Source organism: Arachis stenosperma, chromosome 7 (genome assembly GCF_014773155.1).
Source record: "Arachis stenosperma cultivar V10309 chromosome 7, arast.V10309.gnm1.PFL2, whole genome shotgun sequence".
Classification (NCBI taxonomy): Eukaryota; Viridiplantae; Streptophyta; class Magnoliopsida; order Fabales; family Fabaceae; genus Arachis; species Arachis stenosperma.
The window spans coordinates 4,919,248-4,944,015 of NC_080383.1; the positions used below are offsets into that span (position 1 = coordinate 4,919,248).

General features: G+C 34.0%; 2 protein-coding genes across 2 annotated transcripts; one reads left to right on the plus strand and one right to left on the minus strand.

The window, feature by feature from the left end:
* The first annotated feature begins 8,842 nt into the window (after window positions 1-8,842).
* On the plus strand, window positions 8,843-13,785 carry LOC130942078 (uncharacterized). Its single transcript, XM_057870760.1, has 7 exons — window positions 8,843-9,483; window positions 10,473-10,620; window positions 11,186-11,377; window positions 11,683-11,811; window positions 12,183-12,352; window positions 12,786-12,916; window positions 13,345-13,785. The coding sequence occupies exons 1-7, from the start codon at window positions 9,183-9,185 to the stop codon at window positions 13,408-13,410; spliced, it is 1,137 nt and encodes a 378-aa protein (XP_057726743.1). The 5' UTR covers window positions 8,843-9,182; the 3' UTR covers window positions 13,411-13,785.
* Window positions 13,786-13,978: 193 nt separating this feature from the next.
* LOC130942077 (DEAD-box ATP-dependent RNA helicase 53, mitochondrial-like) lies at window positions 13,979-17,773 on the minus strand. The gene is made up of 7 exons (XM_057870759.1): window positions 17,240-17,773; window positions 16,978-17,105; window positions 16,401-16,812; window positions 16,031-16,129; window positions 15,727-15,951; window positions 15,385-15,546; window positions 13,979-14,952 (listed from the first exon to the last, which is right to left on the minus strand). Exons 1-7 carry the CDS (start codon window positions 17,627-17,629, stop codon window positions 14,470-14,472), a joined length of 1,899 nt encoding a protein of 632 aa, XP_057726742.1. The 5' UTR covers window positions 17,630-17,773; the 3' UTR covers window positions 13,979-14,469.
* Window positions 17,774-24,768: the final 6,995 nt, after the last annotated feature.

A 24,768-nucleotide genomic window follows, 5' to 3' on the forward strand; every position in this document is an offset into this window, starting at 1 on the left:
GTGTATTTAATTTTATATCCGAATGGAAAAATTTCTCATACAGCAGAAGGGATTACATTCGTTTGCGATGATCCATTATGGATAATGATTCCACCGCAGACATCGTTGCAAGATCTGAAGAATCTTATTCTGGTTCATACCGGGATGGTTGGGAAAAAAGAAATCACGAAACTGACTTATAGGATGCCGGTTGCAGTGGCCAACTCGTTTGCGTATCAAAAAATGCAGATAAAATCTGATCAGCAGGTGTCAATGATGTTCTCTTATCATCGCAGCATAGGTACCATATATTCGTTGGAGCTTTGTTTGAATATTCAGGATATTGGCGGAAGCTCGTCCAGTTCCAATAATGTGGATGGTGTGAGAAATCTGGGAGCGGCTGATTTTGTTCCGGGGCCGGATACAAGTAGGGCCCGAAGTCCAAGCTTCAATGCATTTGTTGTGCGAGAACAGAATGCAAATCTTCAGGAAGCGCGCCCGTCCCCCTCAACGTTACTTGGGTTCAATAGGCATGCCGATGTTGGCATTGCTGAAACTTCTGACGAGGATGACATTGAAGAATTCAGTGGTGATGAGGCAGAGGCCGTTCCGAAAACGCAACCTCTGCATGGCGACGATGTTCCTCCAAGACCTGTCGAATCGGTAGGCGGACGTGTATTCTCCAGCACACCTGCACACTACCTGTCCCTAAATCTTGGAGCAATGCAGTCGAGTAACGCAGATGACAGACCTAGCAGCTACGCTCTGTCAGGCAAGATAGAGCTAGAGATTGGGTTAAAGTTTCTGAACCGGGAAACAGCGATGCTTGCAGTCAAGAACTACAACATCCGTAGGAGTACAGAGTATAAGGTCGTAGAGTCAGACCAAAAGAGGTATGTATGTCGATGCAAGCAGTTCGGTGATCGATGTCGCTGGATGGTACGGGTTGCGAAGACAACGTCTTCCCAATTTTGGGAAATTCGAAAATACGAAGGGCTTCATAGTTGCTTGACAAGTTCGATGTCTCAGGACCACGCTCAACTAGATAGCAATGTCATCTGCCAGCACATATTCGCCATGGTGCATGCTGATGCGACTATTTGTGTAAAGGTGTTGCAAGGATCGGTCGAGTCAGCATACGGCTACAAGGTGTCTTACAAGAAGGTTTGGCACGCAAAGCAGAAAGCAATCGCAAGGATCTATGGTGATTGGGATGAGTCCTATGACCAGCTGCGCAGATACTTCAATGCGCTCCAAGCCTTCGTCCCAAGTATTCCTTGCAATTTACTTTTGTATGGTCTTTGCTCTTAGTTGTCCTTTTACTCCTTAACCAGTTTGACTAAGTAAAACAATTTGTTTGCAGGGACAATTGTTGACCTCCAAACGGTTCCGTACTACATCGGAAACACCCTTGACCGTGATAGTGTCATGTTTCACCAGGTTTTCTGGTCGTTCCCTTCATGTGTTTAAGCGTTTAGGCATTGCAAGCCGCTAGTCTCAGTAGACGGAACACACCTGTATGGGAAGTACGCTGGCACCCTTCTCATGACCATAGCACAGGATGGAAACAACAACATTCTGCCTGTCGCTTTTGCCCTCGTCGAAAGAGAGAACACAAATTCATGGTACTTTTTTCTGACCAATTTGAGGAGACATGTAGCGACTAGGCCAGGAGTTCTTCTTATCTCCGACAGGCATGCTGCAATAAAGGCCGCATTGGAGCGTGAAGGATGTGGCTGGGAACACAATGTTTACTGTGTACGGCATATTGCTTCCAACTTCGCAACAAGTTTTAAAAGTAAGGAAGCCAAAAGACACCTGGTTAATGCCGCTTATTCAAAGACGCAAGAGCAGGCACAGTACTACCTTGAGTTAATTAGCAGCGAGGATCCCGTAGCATCGCCACAGATGATGGGTTGGATACGAGGGTTGGAGCCACCTAAATGGCTGCAACACCTTGACGAGGGTCGACGATATGGTCACATGACGACCAACCTTTCCGAGTGTATCAACTCCGTCCTGAAGGGCACTAGGAATCTACCCGTCTGTGCAATTGTGAAGTCTACCTACCATCGCCTCAATGAGTTATTCGTCGTGAAGGGTCGGCAAGCACAGGCTCAGATTGCAAGCGGTCAAGTGTTCTCACAGTTCCTACAGAAAGCCATATTAGCGAACCGTGAGGGAATTTCGCAGATGCTTGTGACGTCGTACGATAGAGCCACCACAGTATTCACAGTCGATGAGATAGCTGCTGTAGGGGTGCAATCTCGGTTTAGGGTTAACCTTCAGGCTCGTAGATGTGACTGTGGTTACTTCCAAGCGTTACACTACCCATGTGCTCATGCTCTAGCCGCTTGCGCCTACTCGAGACTAGAGTGGGAACAGTATGTTGACTTGGTCTACCGGGTTGAGAGCGTATTTCGGGTCTACGAAATGGAATTCCAGCCAATGCCGGATGAGGAGATGTGGCCCTGTTACGAAGGACAACGTGTCCGTCCCAACCCCCTCCTACGACGCACACTTGAAGGACGTCCCGTGTCTACGAGAATTCGGAATGAGATGGACGAGGTTGAGCCGGGACCCGGTAAGCGGTGTGGTCTTTGCAGGCAACCAGGACATACAAGGCGGAATTGTCCCCACGCTTCCGCAAACTAGAATGCCATCATCCATGTTTATTGTATTATCGCTTTGGAAGTTATTTCAGTTTTCTTGTACTAAAGAGTCGATGTTGTTTATTAGTGTGTTGTTGACTCTAGTTCGGGTCATGTGCGTTTTCAATGTAGACAAACTAATATCATATTAAAAGAAAGTGTGAACGTTAATAAAAAAACATGATGGAGGAACACTACAAGTACATGAAGAACACTAAACGGTAAAACATACAGCAACAAGCGGGAACAAGACAACTAAACAGTAAAACTATAGCAGATAACAGCTAAAAGACTGCTAGTGGTGCTCGTGGCCGAGTCTGCCGCCTGTGCCACACGGAGGAGGTCGAGTGTCCCGGCGGGGACGAGCATGATGTCCCTCGTCCTCGTCCAGGCTAACATCAGCCCCAGTGTAAGAAAGTCGTCGGCCCTGCATCTGCATAGGGTCGTACGGTCGTAGCGCAGACCCAGTTGTGTCTCCGATGGAGGTAGATCTCCTCCCCGCAAGGGCAGGATGTGTGTCAGTGTCGGCTCGGGGCAAGGCGAGTGCAAGATCTGTTGGTGTATGCGGGGATGCTTGCTGAGGGATGAAATGGTCCAAACCGTCGAAAAACGAAGAGAAGTTTGTCCACCCAACTCTGTCCATAGAATCAATTAAGTCCTGTGTACCTCCCTGTGATGAATCGCCAACTTCGTAGCTACTCTGATATGGCATAAACTGCTGAATGGAAGAAGGCTGGGGAGGCTCCGCTTGAAGGAAAGGTTGCGGGTAGTAGTAGTCCCCAGAAACTGGGGCAGGCTGTGATGGAGCATGGTAACCCATGTCTTGCTCAACACCGGGCCGGTCTTCCTCTGGAAAAGCTTGCCTATCCTCCCCAGGGTCAGCATGTTCTTCAGCTCTGCCTCTGCGAGGACGGCAACGATGATGGTCTCGGGGAACCGGCGGCAAGTTAACAACGGGGCCTCTTCCATACTCTTCCAGTGCGCCGGCGGGGACAACTTCCTCCCTCGGATCATGGAATGCATCAGGGGCAGACAAAAACCTCCTTGTTCTGTCACAGTACCACCTATAGTAATCTTGACTAGGACGTAACGTATCTGCACGATCAATGCGCAACCTGTATGCATCACCTCGCCGGTTGGCCCATACCTCAAACCACTCAGATAGTCTTACCGGCCACCATCCGTCATCATTGCGAGCCGATTGTCGATGGAAGGTATCAATATTAAGCGGAGGGTTTGGAGGTCCTTGCTTTCCCCCAAATTGACGCAACACTCGGCCAACATTTAGGATCTCAATCCATCTGAAAAATATGAGAGGCACAACGGCGGTATAGAAATCTCCATGTGGGTGGCCGAGGAATTCAGTGGGAACTCTAGACAGAATCCGTGGGTCCATGTACGGTTGCCAAACAAACTACACATAAAAGAAACCTTTTCAGTAAAAGCATATACACAGTAGTTCGAAACATATTAATAACAACTAGCACCAACCTCATCCACATTCAGATTGTCCAACCTCAGACGGTGCCTCAATAACCGCTGCTCAGCATAGTCATTTTGTCCTTTTTTTCCTGCCCACCTGTTGGACCACGACAAAATTAAAAAAAAATAAAGAATCACCAACGGCAAAGGATATATGAGAAAAGTCACAAAGTCGGAAGACATGTATACCGTACCTCGTTGCTAAAGGAAAACTATATGGTGTCGTAACATTCGGTGCGAAGAAAGGTAACCTGTAGTATATCCACGACATGAGCAACGTATGACAACCGGCCATACCCTCAACACTGTATTCCGTTGCTAAGCACATAGCACGATATAACCAACAGAGGACGGCGCTACCCCAACTGTAGGTGCAGATGGCATCAAAGTCAGCCAACAACGGCAGATATCGAACATGCACCGTGTTGTTGGCCTTGTCCGGAAGAAGCACGCCTCCCAACAAGTAAAGCATGTAACACCGTGCATACTGCATGAGGCCATTATCTTCTAAGTCAAGCGGCATCTGTTGAAGACGAGTTCTGAGCCACTTCAGCTTTATGTTGAACTTGGTTGTCCCTACGTGGCCGGCGGGAACCTCACCTAGAAGTTCATGACACCATTCCCAAATATCTCTTTGGTGAAACTTGCTCCATGACCTCAAAGTACCACTAACAGGCTGACCATCAACAGGTAACCCTAACTGCATTGCTACATCCTCCAGGGTTATTGTACACTCGCCCCAAGGTAGATGGAAGGTATGTGTCTCCGGTCGCCATCGTTCGACCAAGGCACTAATAAGTGGATTGTCGTACTCGAAGCGCTTGATCAAAGAGGCGTGGTAGAATCCCGTGCGTCTCAGATAAGGCTCAAGTCTCTGCCGTCTAATTTCCATGCTTGGATTTGCAGGGTCTACCGTGAAAACATCGACGAGCGTGCCATGAGGAGTAAGAACACGTGTCGACTGCAACCAAAGGTAGCAAGAAATACAACAGCTCAAAATTCTCTAAAAAATTTTCTAAAAATGGAAAATATTATCTCTAGTAATCGATAACAACAACAATCAACTAAATGACGTACACTAACCTTAAGAAATAGATGTGCCGCTATATGATATTCGTCCAACCGGTTCAAGTTCTCCTCTGCATTAACCCCTCCTCCACTCATATTAAAAATTTTTTTTCTCAGCACTGCCCTCCCAACCACCACCTCCTACCTTCCTTTTACCACTTACAAAAAAATTTTATTTTACCCTATGCCCCCTTTAACCGTGCATCAGGTCCCCTCCCTCACAACCCTTTTATAATGATGTTGGCTCCCTTTCCAAGTGTCTCCTGCCTCCCAACATGACCAATGCATGTGAAGCTGCTACGTTGACCTCCAATTCGTGGGCGCCAGGGACGAGGTCCTCCAATTTGTTGGCGCCACCAGCAGCTTGGTCCATTTTGCATGCAATGGCCCTGATGTGCCCACCTCGTGTGCGCCGTCACTGATGTTGCTCCATTTCGTGCATGGCAGCAACGAAATGAAGAAAGCTGCTCTCCTGCGCCATTTCGTTGGCGTCACCCAAGAAATGATGGCAAATTCCATTTCTTGGTCAGCAGGCACGAATTGGAAATGCGTATTATGGGATCAGTTTCAACCGGTGCGTATTTGAAGAATAAAAGCTACTCATATATTTAATTAGATAAAAAAGCCTGAAATGGGCTTCAATCTCCATATATATAGCCTTTGGTTCGTTTCAACTTTCAAGAAGAAAATGAAAAGAAAGAAGATGAAGACAAAAATAAGAGGAAAAAGAAAATCAAAACTCTGTAAAATGATAAATATAATTTTATTGTATGTATAATAATATATAAATGTAACCTTTATTTTGAAATTTAAAAATAGATTTCATAAACTACTATGATTATTATAAAATGTTAAACTAACATAAAAATGTTGTATAAATTTATGTATTTATTTGTTTTAATCAAATTAAGTACGCTAAGTAAATTGTCAACATGTTATAATTCAAATCGCACAATCTCCTTGTACTTCTTTAAATATTGCGGGTTCGAATCTCCTTATATTCGAATTGGATTCAGATAAATACTGCTTCAAATATACGAATCAGATTCGATCCATGAACACTTTTACACACATTTTTATTCTTTCTTTTATGGTTTTTTCTTAACAAAACGATAGAAAACCTCATTTTCTTTTTATGTTTCCTTTGTTGATTTTCTTTTCTCTATTTTTTCTGTTGAAACAAAGGAATATTAGTGTGGTGAGAACTGAGAATTCATGGATGGCTATAATGTCTATATCGAAACAACCAAATACATGCATGTGCATGGATAAAGTTGGACGTGAAAAAGCTATAATTAATCTTTTAAATAATTTTCTAAACGTTACGACAAATATAATAAAAATAATCATTAAATTATTTATTCTATATTTATATATATTAATTTAAATATTTTTAACTAAATAATTAATTATTAAAATAATTGAATTTATTATAATAATCAAACTTATTATAAAAAATAATTAAATTTATATAAATAGTATTATAAAAATTATTGAAATAAACACATATATGCACAGTGATTGATTAATAGTTGATTGTTAATATATACACAGTATAATTATTTAGTAAAATACATGAAATATTTGTAAAAAAAAAAGGCATATTTTATCAAACTAAAATTATTTTTAAAAAACTACGATGTTATTTCTTTAAGATTGCTTTTGTCAAAAAAAAAATTCAAGCTAAAATATATTAGGTTATTCCACTTTTACTAATTGTAGAATGATAATTTAGTCAAATCTATTAATTTATTAATAATTTTTAACTATTAATTTCACATAAAATTAATTACACCTAAATTTTTATGTGTTAGAATTGTGTCTGATGTCTCAAACAATTATAAAATTGGTCGCCATGGATTATAATTATCACTAATCAGATTCCCTCTGCTTTCTACAAAAACAGTATAGATATTTCGGATAAAATATATAAAAAATGAAAGAAATAAAAATTTAAATAAGATAATACAAAAGACTACATTGGTCATTTTCTGAATTTTCAATTTTCTATTTGTGATGTGAGCTGTCCTATTCGCTTGTCCTTATCCACAGTCAGCAAAGAATTATTCATTATTCATGATTCAATATTAAATTAAATTATTCTATATATTAAAGATAAATAATTAGTGCAACCCCAGCACATATTTTTTTTTTTTTTTTTTGGACTAAGACCCCAGCACATATTTGCATTTATGGACTTCCTACCGACTTCTTGGATTTTATTTTATGCAAACAAATATCAGAATCATGGAACATGAGGGCTAAATAAAATGTGCTCCCAGTCCACAATAAATAAATAAATAAATAAAATGTGCTCCCAGTCCACAATAAATAAATAAATAAATAAAATGTGCTCATCTCTCCCAAGTCCCAATTGAAAGTTAACTATGTTAACACCCCAACAAAAAAACTATACACTAAGTGTAAGTTTATATTGACAATTTAATCTTTTAGATTTATATTAGCATTATTAGTGAAGATTTAATTTAATTTAAAAAAAAACTGTAGTTTTAAAATTTTCAAATATGTTAATTTTGTTCAAAACAAAAATTTAATTTTAATGAACTAACCATTACAATTTTGTTACTATGTTATTAATCAATATCATCATGAGTAAAAAACATAAGTATTTATAATCACGTGTAGCTGTCCTCTATTATTAGAATATGGATTGACTTCAAATTTTTATTCATGTAAAATTAAAATAACTACACTAAATATACATAAAAAATAATTATTAAACCAATTATTTATATAAAATATATATATTAAAATACATAAAAATATTATATATATATATATATATTAAAATTAGCTTTTAGATTAATTATTATATATATATATATATATAATTATTAAACCAATTATTTATATAAAATATATATATTAAAATACATAAAAATATTATATATATATATATATATTAAAATTAGCTTTTAGATTAATTATTATATATTTATATATTTTAATATATATTTTATATAAATAATTAATTTAACGATTAATTTTTAATATACACATGATTAAAATACAAAATATATATTAAAAAATATATATATTAGATACAAATATTAATAGTTGAATTAGTGATTAATTTTATGTGTAAGTATAGTCTTTTTAGAATAAAAATTATCAAAATATTTTGTATTTGTATATAAAAAAATAAGTAATTAATTAAGGGATAAAAATTAGAGCTCATTTTTTGAATATGAAAATAAAAGTAGTTATATATTCTGACATTGTAATTTTTTATATTTTTTAATATTGTAAAAAGTATACAAATTGAAAGATCTGATTTCTGTATTTTAAATTTTTTAGTATAAATTGGACGGTCCGATTGTTATTTCTCTCATAAATTGTATGAGGAGTGCTAAGAAATCAGTAATTTTTGGTATTTATAGCCATTAAATAGTTATCAAATGATAATTTTAATGATGTGAGATTGGTGTGAGATTTTATCCAATAATTTACTATTCTTGGCTGATAACATACTAATTAGAATTTAATGAAATTGCTGGCTCCCTAGATTTTTCTTAAATCGTATAGTCCAATTTTTATTTCTCTAATTAAACAATTGCACATTTAAAAATAACACTCCAAGCGTTCATATTTTAAAAAAACACTATTGAGAATCCAAATATCATAAACAAAAATTAAAAAAATTGGGGGTACTGCACCTAGGACTTTTCGAAACAGTCTTTCTCTCTCTTATTGTTTGGTGGAAGCTGCAAAAAAAAAATTCAACTTTCTCTGGAGAAGGAGTAATGGAGTATAGAGGGTAGTGGCCGTCCAATTGGGACACCCTAAAATCATTAAAAATTCAATTTTTAATTTCTGGAAACTTAAATTTTAATTTTGAAGAGTCATCTATTTTCTCTCCTTCTCCTTTGTTCTCTTCTTCCTTGTCTTTGTCCCTTGTCCTCTTTTTGCCGTTCACCTTTGATCTCTTTCTTTCTCTCTCTAACGATTTCGATTCAAATAGTGTGTGTGAGTGAGTGAGTGATGACGCCGGAGCAGGAGAAAGAGAAGGAGGAGAAGGGGGAACAGGAAGAACAGGTTTTGGTCCTTGATGCTATGAAGAGGTATAGGAATGGTGAAATTTGGGATTTTGAGGATGACATGGCTGTCTCTGATGGACATGGTGGTGGTGAGAATGGTGTTCTCTTGGGTTTGGATGGTGGAACAACATCAACTGTCTGCATTTGTTTGCCCATGGTTCCTTCTTTTTCCCATTCCCAGCTCCAGTCTCTTCCAATTCTTGCAAGGGCTGTTGCTGGCTGCTCTAATCACAACAGTGTTGGAGGTAATTGACTAATTGGAAGTTGCCTTTTTGTTTGATTTTACTTTGTGGGTTGGTTTCAAAAGTTGATTTTGTTTCTGGCTTTGTTGGGTCTGAGTTCTGCTAATTTTAGAGAATGGTTTTGGTTAGTTAATTCAGTTTACTGTTCAGTGGTCACTGGTTATTTATCTTATTCAATTCCCTTTGTGGATTGGGTAAATTGAGGAGAGTAATAGTGAGAGCAATTTAGCTTATTGGGAAGTACATTCTCCTTTACACATTTGAGGGGGATGTTGATAATGGCTTAGGTAGGTAAATTGGTGAAGGAAAATCTATTTTGTATTGGAGAAAGCTGTTGATATTTTATGTAGGTAGAATGCTAGTTTTTTAACTTATATAACAGCCTATAAGGTAGCAATGACTTGTGAGAGACTATGGCCTAGAACAAAGCTCTTGGCTATTGATAGGGAAAGTTGCAAAGTTTTGGTACCTTTTCTTTTGTTTGAGCAGTTTATAGTTTTAAAACTCTGCATTATCTACCACTCCAATAACTGTGTTTTAGGATGATATACTTTCCATTTTCTAGAAGTTTGGACAGCAGTGTTTCTAGTTTTTCCATATTTTGTTGGGAGGGTTTTATTATTTTAATGGTTTTTGAATTTCATATTGTCATTTTTTGTCTTGAGATTTTCTTTTTTTCTTTCTTTTTCTCTTTTTTTTTAACTCCACTTTGTACCTTCTTATCCCTCTTTTCTCAATAATGAATTTCTTATTTTGATATTTTTCAACTCCACAAAGAACAAAAGTTATTGGTTGTGCCTCCTTGCCAAGGACACACAGCATTTTTATTTGCTCCTTTTAGAAGATAAAGCGATGCATAAATAATAGACACAAATTGATGGTTTCAGCAATTTTTTAGAAAATTAGAAAAATTTATGTGATAAATGAAAATAAGATCATGTCACAAAAGTAGTTACATTGTTAGTTGTTGCCATGAATAACTTCTTCTACAGAAATTGCTGCAAGGGAAACATTAGAGCAAGTCATGGCAGATGCCCTTTCAAAATGTGGTTCAAAACGATCTTCAGTCCGAGCTGTTTGTTTGGCTGTATCTGGTGTTAACCATCCAACAGATCAACAAAGAATTCTCAATTGGCTTAGGTTGCTCAATATAAGTATACATTACCTTTTTTTTTCCGGATAAATAAGTCATGTTGTTTGTGTTCTTTAGCTGTTAGAAGAAACTTAACAACTATACTTATTTGATTTATTGGTTAGTTTTCTCTATGTAATGCATTATTTTTTCTGTCTTATTTATAATTTAAGAATACAATTGAGTCTGTTATTTATCGTGGTTTTTTTTTTTTCCCTTCTATATATTAATTAAGAAAAGGAATTTGTTTCTATATCCTGTCATAAATAATAGCCTTGGCTGCTTCTAGTTTTTCTATTTTGTTGTCTTACTCTAACTGATTAATACCGGATATCTTCACCTTTTGAATTTACAGAAGCAGTATGCATAAAGAATTGATATTAGGACACAATGAAATTAGGCAGATTATCTGTAAATAATTGAAAGTTTAAATTAAATAGTTACTTGTTTGTGCATTTTCCGGTTCAGTTTTTAAAATATTTTGTGCCTTTTAGTTTCCATAGCAATAGTTTCTCCACTGCTTAATGAAGATGTGAACTATCAATTAAGATATGTTGTGACTTGATGTAACAGGGATATATTCCCAAGCCACGTGAAGCTGTATGTTCGGAATGACGCTGTGGCTGCCCTGGCAAGTGGAACAATGGGCAGGCTTCATGGATGTGTATTGATTGCGGGCACAGGGACCATTGCATATGGATTTACAGAGGATGGCAAAGAAGCAAGGGCTGCAGGTGCTGGACCTGTCTTAGGTGACTGGGGCAGGTAATCCGCCGCTATTATTTCTCTGTCTTTCATGATCTCTCCCCTTCCATTCTCTCTCTCTCTCTCCTGTGCCGAACATAGGCACAGACTAAGAGTTCAATTAGCTAGAAGAGGTTTATAGTTTCTAAGTTAATCTGGCCTTTTACTTTTTCTAAAAGCCCCTTCGCTCTATGCTGGCATCACTAGTAATATGTCCTGGAGAGCTACAAACAGGGACTCGGGAAAGGTCTTTCTTTTGAATTTCGACTTGATCACTTGATTTCTGCCTACTATTTTGTTGAAGGTATTGATTTTTTTCTCTGCAGTGGATATGGAATCGCTGCACAGGCCTTAACTGCAGTAGTTAAAGCACATGATGGTCGAGGTCCTAGTACAAGGCTTACGAATAGTATTTTACAAGCACTCGGTCTTTCTTCCGCAGAAGAATTAATCGGGTACAGTCAAATGATTCCACATTTCATATGTTTAAGTAAACTAGTACATTTTTTGCTCATTTTGTGGAGGCAAATGATGAGGTCCTTAAAAATTTGGTATACATTAGTCCCTTGCTTGTCTGTAGGATAAATGCAGGCAAGTTTTTAAAATTTTATTTCAGAGAACCAAACTTATAAGTCAGAAATAATTTTCTGATTGATATATTGGTTATTTTATGTTGTTGGATTGAATTTTGAAGTCTACAATTATATGGCTTCATTTGGCCTATTGATTATTGTCTTCTTTCAATGAAAATTTATCCGTCCATACAATTGAGAGAGACATTGGATCACAAAATCACAGTATCTTTGGTTGTCACGTTGAAAATCAGGTGGACCTACGCAGATCCATCTTGGGCGCGCATTGCAGCACTTGTACCGCTTGTCGTGTCCTGTGCAGAGGCTGGGGACGAGGTTGCAAATAAGATTTTGCTAGAATCTGTACAAGAGCTGGCTTCAAGTGTCAAAGCTGTTGTAGAGAGACTTGGATTAAGTGGTCAAGGTTAGGGGTTATCTCACTTCAAATACTTGACTTTTATACCCATTAGATAGGTATATATAGGGACAAAAAAAAAAGGTCTGGGAATCTGGTTCTCTAATGTAATCTATATTAATAATACTCGGAAGATATTTATGAAGCCTGTTCGTAACTCTTTTGAGGTAACAGTTTGATTTTAGGGTGATCTTTCAGCAGTAACTCTACAACAAACTCATGTTTAGTCGTAAAAGCAATTCGGGAAACGTTATTTAAAACTGCATTCGATGCTGCGCATGGAGTTTAAAATGGAATATACCAAGGAAATTTAACTCATTGACTAGGCCTCAAGAACGCCCTTTTAAAACATGGAAACATTGAAAGCACGAAATGTTGGATCATTAACACGAGCTCTAGATTTTTCCTGTCTGTTATTGACATATGATGAGATTTTTGGCAGATGGCAAGGATGCTTTCCCGCTTGTGATGGTTGGTGGTGTTCTTGAAGCGAATAGGAGATGGGATATTGGAAAAGAAGTAGTAAACTGCATTTCTAAGTACTTTCCTCGGGTACTTCCAATTAGACCAAAGGTCAGTATAATATGTCACTTGTTTTTATATTTCTGCACAGTCCTGCTTTTATATTAGAATTTATTCTAAGATTATGTTGAATATTGTTGCAAACTTTTAATAATGTTTCACAGGTAATTGACTGTACACATAGACAAATTTATGTTGTCATCTAATAAAAATCAAAAGGAACTGCCTATATGATCCATTTCTATGTAACTTCCCGTATGACATGGCGATTTCTGTAATTTCTATTGAATAACACTGGAAAATTAAACTACCAACCAAAACATGAAAATTTGTAATTTTTTATTTTTGGAATGTAATGAACCTTTCTGCAAAGCATACAAGCGTCAAGTTTTCTCAATTGAATTGTGACTTTAAAAATCAAAGAGCAAAAATCATACCTTGAAGAATCAATTTTGAAACAACTTTGGTTTATTGAACAGGTTGAGCCTGCTGTTGGAGCAGCATGGTTAGCTTGGAACTTCTTCATGAAAGACTGTTATAGTTAAATATGTGGTTGCTGACAAATGTTGGAGTGGAATAAGAGAAAGAAGACACTCTACAACCTCCATTTCTTAGTGATTAGAATTAGTACACAATGCCTAAACTGAGAAGCTAAAGGATACAATTCATGTAACACTCAATTTATATTAGCACATGGCACTTGCCACTTGTTAGACCTTAGTTCCTTTCCCACTCTCTTGATTCCCTCATATACATATACTTGTGTAAATAGCTTATAGTGGTTAAACAGAGTTGTGTCTTAAATTCTTATTTGTGATTAAACTTCTGTCATTTTTGTTCTTGATTGTCACACAGTTGTATTTTTTTGTTTTGTTTTAACTTTTCATGCAATCAAGATCAGAAGGATGCATTCATAAATTTTATATTTAACATGTGATTTTAGTGTCCATTTGATCCTCCGTGAAGTAAGAAATATTGTTAGTTTTGCGAGTCATTAATACCAATTCAAAATTATTCAAAAACCAATCTAGGCTTTAGACCATCTAGGAATTGTGTGAAGATTACAATGAACAAAAAGACAATTGAAAAAATCAATTAGAACCAATGCCAAGGTGAAGGAAACAAAAAGGATTACTGATTGATAATATTACACATCAGTTAGTTTAGAATTTCTTTTCATAATAAAATGTAAATAAAGTATAGAACAGCAGAGCATCCTACAGCTTCCTAAAGAATTTTATATGGCCCAGAAACTACTACCATAAATACATTACTATCTGGATAACCACTCCATAAAGCTGCCTCTTCAAGATTGCAATATGCCTATAACACAAATGCAAGGCAGATTATTGGAACCCGGAAGCATAACAGGGTCGTCCCCGTTCTTTTCTTTCACTTCTAGAGATGGAGCATGAAACAGCCCCAGAAAAGAGAAATCCAATACCTATAGAATTTTATTGTCCTTATGCAATAACTTCTCCACTCTTCAGTGATACGATCATTTGCCTAAATGCCTTAAGTTTCCAAGAAAATGACAGTAAATAGAATCCAAAACTAAACCACCATGAAGCAAAGGTGGTGGTGCCCTGATAGCATTTATGAAGTTAGAATCTTCCCTTATTGTTCTGATCAGCAGCACCAAAGGCGCTAGATTGACTTGAGCCAAAACCTCCAAAACCACCTGAACGATCTGAACCACCAAATCCCCCAAAACCACCACCACCTGAACGATCTGAACCACCAAAACCACCTGAACGACTGAATCCTCCGGATCTACTCCCCGATTGACCTGAACCAAAGCCATCAGAGGAGCCAAACCGACCAAAGCCTGATCCCCCAGATGAATCACCTGAAAATCCCCCCCTGGGTCGACTCATACCAGAGTCACCAAAACGACTAGAAGTTGACCCAGAATTTCCATAGCTAGAGCGGCCAAACCCAGAGTTTCCATAGCCGCCTGAACGACCAAATCCAGCACTACGACCAAAACCTGAATCACCAGATCGACGATCCCTTCCACCTCCATAAGAACCGAATCGTCCACCACCCATGTCCACTGATCCAGGATCAACAGCAATCCTTGGTAGCTGATTAAAAAATAAATAAATTAAATATATAAATTCAGCCATCTATTATGCACAAAAGGAAAAACAACCTAACAAATAGTGTAAGTTACCAGAGGAACACCACAAATATATGACAACAACAAAATCCCTAATATAAACAACTTAGAAATGGTAGCTCACCGGCTGCTTAAGTGCAAAAGTGTATTAGACTAAATATTTCAGCAACTTAGTACTGTAGAGGACTCTCGGGTGGTTAGCATATCACAGTAATTGAAAAACTTTAGTTATAAACTAACAATAAACTTTTTGGAACATCTCTGTAAGGGAACCTTAACTGTTCAACAGTTGAGACAACTTTTAATTTCATAGAACCAGAAAATTAATGCTAAACACACTACATCTTCAAGTAAATAGAAGAGATAGGCAGAAATGGGTAGGGTGCAAATAGATCACCTCTAAAAATCTACATCCCACATCACGCTCAATGGTCTTAACAGCCCTGGACTGATCTTCTGTATAAACAAGAATAGCAGTTCCTTTCTTACCAGCACGACCTGTTCGTCCAGATCGATGAACAAATATCTCCGATGAATTGGGAAGATCAAAGTGTATTACCTATTTGAAGAAACCATGTTAAGTGGTCACATGTAAAGAATTGAGTAACTTAATAATAGCATTCTCTATCTCAGTATTTGCCTATAGTCCTATACATAATGCAATACACAAAGATGGCATACAACATTGACAGAGACTAGATGCATACAACATATAACACAGAAAAAGTGCAGGACTTACAAGATCCACATTTGGTATATCAAGCCCACGTGAAGCAACATCTGTTGCAACCAAAACGTTAAAATGTCCATTTCTGAATCCAGCCAGAGTTCTTTCCCTCTGAGCTTGGGATATGTCTCCATGCAAGGCCTCACATTGAACAGTTTTTGCCAAGCCATATGTTAATCGATCAGCGTCACGTTTGGTTTGTGTGAAAACAATGCATTTTCCTCCTTTTGCATGTTCCTGACAAGGGATACACTTTAGGGAAGACAGCAAAAACAAGTCCATCAACAAGATTAATGGTACATGAAAGAAGACATACTGTTATTAGAGGTCCGAGAATTCCTGCTTTAACATACATATCAGTTCCAATAGAATATAGCGAAATTCCATCTGCCAACTTCTGATCAGATTCTCCAACCTATGGCACCAATAAGTTCTCAGTTAAAAAATGATCAACATGCCATCATAAGCAAGCAACTTAATCTCAAACAGATTTTCTTTCAATATCAAATGGTTTGACTACTTTGCTAATAAACCATATCAACACAAATGCACCAAAACCCCTGTTGTTTCATATGAAAATCAATAATCCAATCCTCGAAAGAGACAAAATGAGTTCTGATGGGGGGAATTTAGCCTTAATGCTCCAAGAAATTCTCCTAGTGCTTAGAACATGATTGCATACTTACAAGATCAATGGTCAGGGGATCTTGTAGGTAGTTACGAGTAATCTGCTTTATCCAAGAAGGCATTGTTGCAGAGAACATAAGAGTCTGACGTTTAGGGGGCAACCTCTCCAAGATCTTTTCGACATCTTCTTGAAAGCCAACTTGAAGCATCTGATCAGCTTCATCGAGAACAACATACTGAACTTCCTGTAAATTCAGGGCACCTCTGTTTAGAAGGTCGATGATTCGGCCAGGCGTGCCTACAGCAATATCAACACCATAATCAAGCTGCCTCATCTGACGAGAGATGGGTGTACCCCCGTAAACACAGATGGTATCCAAGTTAGGTGCTGCTTCCTGGAATTCCTTCTCAACCTGTCGTGCAAGCTCTCTGGTAGGAGCCAAAACCAAAGCCAAGGGATTCCTTCCTCGCCTGGCACAAATCACCCACACAAAAAAAAACTTCTAAGTTAAACATACAAGTGAATATTTTATAATTACTAGCCACACCAAATCACCTGATCCATCTTCAATACAATCAATTTCAAACAGAGCAACAAAATAGAAATTCAAGTGGAGAATACATAAATAAACCAACCCATGCTTAGCATTGAACTGAATGATCTTATCTATGATTGGTATCCCAAACGCAAGAGTCTTTCCAGTTCCTGTTCTAGCTCGACCAATCATATCACGTCCTTGCATAGCAGGTTCCAGCACAGCTTTCTGTAATTCCACCAAATTCAAACCAATAAAAACAAATAAATATACAAAGTCATCATCAACTTAAAGCCACTAAATTTCTAAAAAATTTCACTGTTTTTCATCAAACCACCCCGAAAATGATTTTTCGTTTTCACCTGAATAGGAAAGAGCTTGAAGATTCCTTTCTTTGCAAGAGCAGAAACAATATCCTGCGAAATCCCAAGCTTCGCGATCTCAAGACCTTCATCGGCGCTGTTCCCTCTAGACCCTTCTTCGTAGGCGTAATCCTCAACTGCAAACTCCGCGCGAGAACAGAACGAGGAGCGGAAATTCAATGGCCCTGAATTAGAGTGAAAGGCTCTCCCTTTCAAAAACCCAGTTAACCCGGAGAATCGTCGCAGCTCGCCGACGGGTGAATCTCCGGAGGCGGCGGAAGAAGAGGTGAGTCGGTGGAGAAAGGGGTCGGTAGTGGAGGTTACGGCGGCGGCGAGAGCGCGCTTCGTGATAGCAGAAGAAGAAGTTCTTCTGAGGATTGTGGTTAACATTTTGAGCTGCGTTTGTATGGAACAGAGAGAGAGCTGTGATTATGTGAAAAGGGAGAGACTTTATTTTCCAAACCCTATTTAGGGGTTTAGGGTTTTAGCGAGAGCAGCGCGAAGCTTGGGGAACACAACACTGAACAGAGTGAAGAGAGAGAAACACAATTCAGAAGATTTTTGTTCGAGTCAGAGCTCCAATCCTCTACGTGCAAGACTACTTTACTACTATGCTACGCTCTGCTTTTAGATTTTTTTTTTTTCCCCTCTTAGAGTATTAAGTCCAAATTAGATTATGTTTACATAAATAACTTAATTAATTTTTTTTAAAAAAAAGAGTTTAAATAATAAATATTTATATTAAAATTATTTTATATTTGATTTTTTAATTTTAAAAGTGTTTATTTTAAAAAAAGAGTAAAAATTTGTTTAGAAAATTTTAAAAGTTATTTTTTAAAATTTGAATTTTTTAAATTTTAAATTTTTATTTTAGAACATAAAGTGATATCTCTCATTATTGATATTTTTTCTCTTATATTTTTTTTTGTCCCACCTATAAAATAAATTGTGATAGATCATATTTTATCGTCTAAAGTAAAATTTAAAATTTAGAAACTCCAAATCCACTTTTTTAAATTATTGACTTATGAAAAATAGTAATACTAATATTTAGTACAATTTTCAAGATCAAATTATAGCTTTCTAAGAAGCTATTTAAGTATTTATAGAGAAATTAAAAGTTAATGACTTTTTTTCATAATAAAAAGATTTTTATCACATTTCTTTTAAAATAAATATTTTTAGAATTAAAAAACTAAATACAAAATAACTTATTTATAAGCTACTTTTAATATAAGTATTTATTGTTTAAGGTATTTTTTCAAAAAAGAGTTTAATTAAACTGTTTATCCAAACTGAATCTTAAATAACTTTTTAAAAAATTATAATCTAATTTTAAAAATTACATCAAACATTAATACTATAACTTTTCATAAGTTAAAAGTTAAAAAAAATTACTTATACACTTATCTAAGCCTTTAGACTTCTCTAAATTGAAAAAAATAATAAAATGAAAAAATAATCATACGTGTTTATAAAAAAATAATTATTAAATTAATTATTTATTAAAATATATTCTGTTGGCCCTTAAACTTAGGGGTGTCCGCGGATCGGATCGGATCGGATATGGCCAAAAATTCGATCCGATCCGCATTAAAATCATCGGATCGGATCGGATCCAATATCCGCAGCTTTTAAGGTTGGATCCGATCCGATTCGATCCGCACATTTGCGGATCGGATATCGGATATATCCGCAAAACACAAAAATATTTTTAAAAGCTTATTTTTATTAAAAAATATCAATAAAATTCATTTTTTCTATTCTTTTAAATATGTTTACTCTTAAAATAATGATAAACATACTTTTCTTAAATAATAAATTAAAATAATATAACATATATGATAATTATTAATTGAAATAAAACATAAAAAGAATATTTACTTATTTATTTCTTTAATTTTGCGGATACGCGGATTTGCGGATCGGATATGCGGATACCAACACAAAATCCGCAATCCGATCCGATTAGTGTGCGGATCCGATCCGATCCGATCCGAACGCATTACGGATCGGATCCATATCCGCAATTTTCGGATCGGATTCGGATAAACACCGCGGATATGCGGATCGGATCCAATCCATGGACACCCCTACTTAAATTGGCCTTTAAGCTTCGTATGTTTTTGTTGTGGAAACTCAATTGCAGTCAACTTTATATGAAATTAATAGTTAAAGATTATTAAATAAAAATTTAATTAAATCAGTTAAATTATCTAACGACTTTCACTCATCTGAGTTTTCATCTTTTTCTTTTCGGCCCGCTCAATATTTAGAACTTCGTCTCGGCTAATTTGGTCCCAGCCCGGGTCGTATAAAATGAAGGGAGACCAGGTCACTTTTCAGGTTCGGTCCAAATAAAAGAATTATTCATAGGTTACACTATTAACAATGGGCTTACTTATACACACTTGTATTTGGATTTTGGACTGAATCTATCACCAAATATGGAATTTTCAAAAACGACTTAAGGTCCAAAAGAAATGGTAAAGAAATTTAAAAAAAAAAACATGAATATGCTTATATAGTTATATGCACGTGTTTAGTTTTGATCTAAATTTAGTTTAAATATAGAATAAACAAATGGAGATAGAATGATAGATTCTAGATAAAGATTGATTCCTTACTTTACTGACATGTTCCATTGCCTTCCCATGTAGCAGCTACTGTATAAGGAAACTTTAAATTTCATTATTTTTTTAAATAAAGCAAGACCATCTTTGAGCTACATTATTAATGAAACACCTTGTCTTTTTTCTTTTTTAGTTTAGTAACAAACTCTGTAATATTCCTTAAACTACAAATAGTTTAGAGTTAAAATCCAGCTCTCATAATCATATTTGCACGTGCATAAAAATTGATTATATTGACTGTATTTGATTCAAGAATGAAATAAAATATTAAAAATAAGACATAAAAAATAGGGTAAAAAACGTAAATAAGCCAAGGGAACTGAGAAATTACGTAAATCCGTCAAACTGAAAATTGCTTCACGAATTGGCCAAAGCACATTATTATATAATAATTCGAACCAGATTGGTTCGAACTACAAAAACACATAATTCGAACCAAGGTAGCTCGAATATTGATGGAACAAGTGATGCATGTAATTCGAACCTGGTTCGAACTAGGATTGAGAGTAATTCGAACTAGGTGAGTTCGAATTACACGTTTGGACGCTTCAGCAAGTAATTCGAACTTAGTTGGTTCGAATTAATCAAAGTTTGTCTCGAATAGTAATTCGAATTATGCTGTTAAAAAATTAATAATTTATTAAAAAAATTATTAAAAAATTTAATAATTTAAAAATTAAAAAAATATATATTTTATTTCATACGTTAAGAAAAAATTAACAAAATATTTAATTACGAGACTTTTTTAAAATATTAATGAACTATCAATTCGAATTCCATATAATACTTTTTTTGTCCATTTTTAATAGCTCATGAATATTTTTTAATAAATTTTTTTAAATTATACTACGAATAATATTTTATCCTATACAAAATAATTTTAAAAAATGGCTTAGAAAATGTTATGAGTATTATAAAAATTTGTAATGTTCTAATAACTTAAGGTAAATACATGACTCAAATTTTAAATAAAATATTCTACAAAGTCAATAATAATTTAGAAATGAAAGAAAATATTTTATTCCATACAAAATAATTAAAAAATATATTTTATTCTATACAAAATAATTTTAAAAAATGGCTTAAAAGATGTTATGAGTACTATAAAAGTTTGTAATATTCTAGTGATTTAGGTAAATATATGATAAAAATATTTTTTTTTAATTTCTAAATTATTAGTGACTATGTAGAATATTTCTTTAATGTCCTAAGTTATTAGGACATTACATATTTTTATAGTACTTCTAAAATTTTTAAGCCATTTTTTAAATTATTTTGCATAGAATAAAATATTTTTTTGTGGTATAATTTAAATAAATTTATTAAAAAATATTTATTAGCTATCAAGAATGGGTAGAAGAGTATTGTATAGAATTCGAATTGCTCACCATATAATTTGAATCAGAGTGATTCGAACTTCCACATGCGTAATTCGAATAATGTAATATCTCACCATATAATTTAAATAATTTTATTAAAAAATTATCATGAATATTTTTTAATAAATTTATTTAAATTATACCACAAAAAATATTTTATTCTATGCAAAATAATTTATAAATGGCTTAAAAATGTTAGAAGTACTATAAAATTTGTAATGTCCTACTGACTTAAGACATTAAATAAATACTCCACATAGTCACTAATAATTTAGAAATTAAAGAAAAAATATTTTTATCATGTATTTACCTAAATTAATAGAATATTACAAACTTTTATAGTACTCATAACATCTTTTAAGTTATTTTTTAAAATTATTTTGTATAGAATAAAATATATTTTTTAATTATTTTGTATGGAATAAAATATATATTTTTTAATTTTTAAATTATTAATTTTTTTAATAAAATTGTTAATAATTTTTTTAATAAATTATTAATTTTTTAACAGCATAGTTCGAATTACTATTCGAGGCAAATTTTGACTAATTCGAACCAACTAGGTTCGAATTACTTTCTGAAGCGTCCAAACGTGTAATTCGAACTCACCTAGTTCGAACCAACTAGGTTCGAATTACATGCATCACTTGGTTCGAATTATGTGTTTTTGTAGTTCGAACCAACCTGGTTCGAATTATATAGTAATGTACTTTGGCTCATTCGTAAAGCAATTTTCAGTTTGGCGGATTTACGTAATTTCTCAGCTTCCTTGGCTTATTTACGTTTTTTACCCTAAAAAATAAAAATATAAAAATTAATATTTTTATATTTTATTTAATAATAAATTAAAATAAATTATATATATAATTTATTTTCTTTTTTTATACAATAAATTTGAAAAAAAATATAATTATAAAAAAATTGATGAAAATAATTAAAAAAATAAATTGTATTTTTTATTAGTATTTTTATATTTTTTATCAAAAATATTATAAAAATATTAATTTAATGTCTCTAAATATAATATATTTATTTTTATTTTATCTGTTAAATATAATTTTGTGTTTTTATATCTCTATCTTAATAATTTATATTTGTAAACAAAAAAGCCATTTAAATAAGGATATTGGTAAAGTAAATCATGCTTTAATCAAATTAAATAAACAACATTTATAAATATGTAAACTTTTTAATGCATTGGTGATAGTCCTAACTTCAATAAAATGCTACCTTCAAGTTGTAACCATATATATGTCATTGCATATCATACATAAATCATTAAACTCTATCAAACCCTATATATAAGGTGATATCATGCATTTATATCTAGATAAATAATATATATATATATAAGTCTAATAAATGAGGAATCTTTGATAGGAAAAATATGATTTGCCTGCATCTTTTATCCATTGCTGCCACCCCTTGGTCAGTGTAGGGAGGCATCAGACAAAAACATAGGGTGGACAAAGGAAGGGTTTTATAATGTGATTTTTTTTAATTCAAATTCTTTTTTTTGGCCCTTATAATAATTTTTATATAAAATATGTATACATTTTGGTTTAACCCTTTTAAAAATTTTATTTGTTTCTTTTTTATTACAGAAAGAATTTTTAGTCCCTTTCAAAAATTTAATATAAGTATGTTTCTAGTTAAAAATCATTAGATATTTTACATATTTAACTAAATTACTTAATATAATAACTGTCAATATCTTATAACCATTTTTTATATAAGAATATTTTTATTTGTAGTATTTATAAATGGTACTTTATTTTATTTTAAAAATACTTTTAAAATAAATTTATATTTTTTAATGTTACAGTATTTCTATCTTGAGATAATTATCTAACTCAACTAGGAGAGTTTATAATTACTGTTATAATAGAAGATTTAGACATCCATAATGTTCCAAATAATTAAATTTGAGACACAAAAAGTGTACCTAAAGTACTTGGTGTTAGTGGCATAAATAGTGTTTAAATGGTAGAAATAAAAATGGGTCCAAACCCCACTAAAACACAAAAGAAAACAATGAATTCCCAGAATGGGACCAACATGTTTTCCAATCAGTATTCCAGGTCCCAACTGTCATGCCTTGAATTGAAGCATATACATGACCATGCCAATCTTAGTTTACTTCCATTGACCAATTTCAATTTGATAATAATCATTTAATTTTAATATTATAATAAAGAAAATACAACTAAGGTAAGAAAATAACAAATAAATAAATAAATAGGATAGGAGTTTTTAGTAAGGAAAACTGAAAAAAATGATGAATTTTTTTAAGATTATTTAGAATATTTAGTTAAAAAGAAATAAAATGATATTTCAGAACAAAAAAATCAGGTATTAAAATAATTATTAATAGATTATTTTTTAGTTATAAGAAATAACTGAGTGTAGATTTTTTTGTTATTGATAATAATATAAAAAATAATAATAAAATAATTTTTTTATTAATTTTATTTATTTAATTTTTTCTATTTTTTATTTGCTCTATTCTATTGTGTTGAGTGTTTTTTTTTAAGTAAATAAATAAACAAAGAAAAGATTCAAACTGGTCCACATTTTGAAAGGGGATTAAAATGATGGATCCCAACATGCTCTTAAAAGAAGAATCAATGAACTTTGCTTTTATCTTTATTCACGTTAAAGTGAAAGGGAGTGATATATATAACTGATAAGGCTATAGTCTTAGAGCACTGTGCTTTTATTCTTATGATGAAATTGTAACTAAGCAGCATACATACAACAAAAACTAATGAGTTAGTCGAGTAGTCAGCTCACTCGTCTATTTAAATAAGTGTCAGAAATTTAAATTCAGTTTGGTGTATGCAGCAATTTATTGACTAGCGACAAATTTTTAAATAGAACTCAAATTCGTGACAAATTAATCATTTGAGTCAGGAAATACCGTAAAAAAAAAAAAACATATATACAACAAAGTAGATAAATAAAATAAAAAATTGAAAACAAAGGTATTGGGGACCAATGGTATCTACCTAAAAAGAAATTAAACTGTTTGAATTTTGGAGCTTATGAGCTGACCAAGGTTGATTTCATCCTTATATCCTCATTATTTAACTATAAAGATTGTCTCTTTCTTTGAGTTGGCTTCCACTCAAATTCTTGTTGTTATTGTTGTTCTACTAAATTTCTTTCTAAACATCATATTAATATTTTCTCTGAGATGTTGTGTAGGTCCACTTAATCTCAGGGTATATAATTCATTTTTATTTTTTAAGAAACATAGTAATAAGTAAATCACTATTGAAACCATTATAATTTATAACCAACCACTTTTAGACATACATCTTGGCTGGAAAGAGAGTCATTATAGAAATGGTAAAAAAAATTATGTTTTATATTGAATTCCTAAAATGATAATTAATTAACAGATATATTAAACTTTTTAAAAAGGCCAAACATTGTGAAATTGCTGATGTAATTTATTTTCTTTTTGGTGATTTAGTTAGACATGTCTATTGGATTGGTGATGAGTGCATGATCT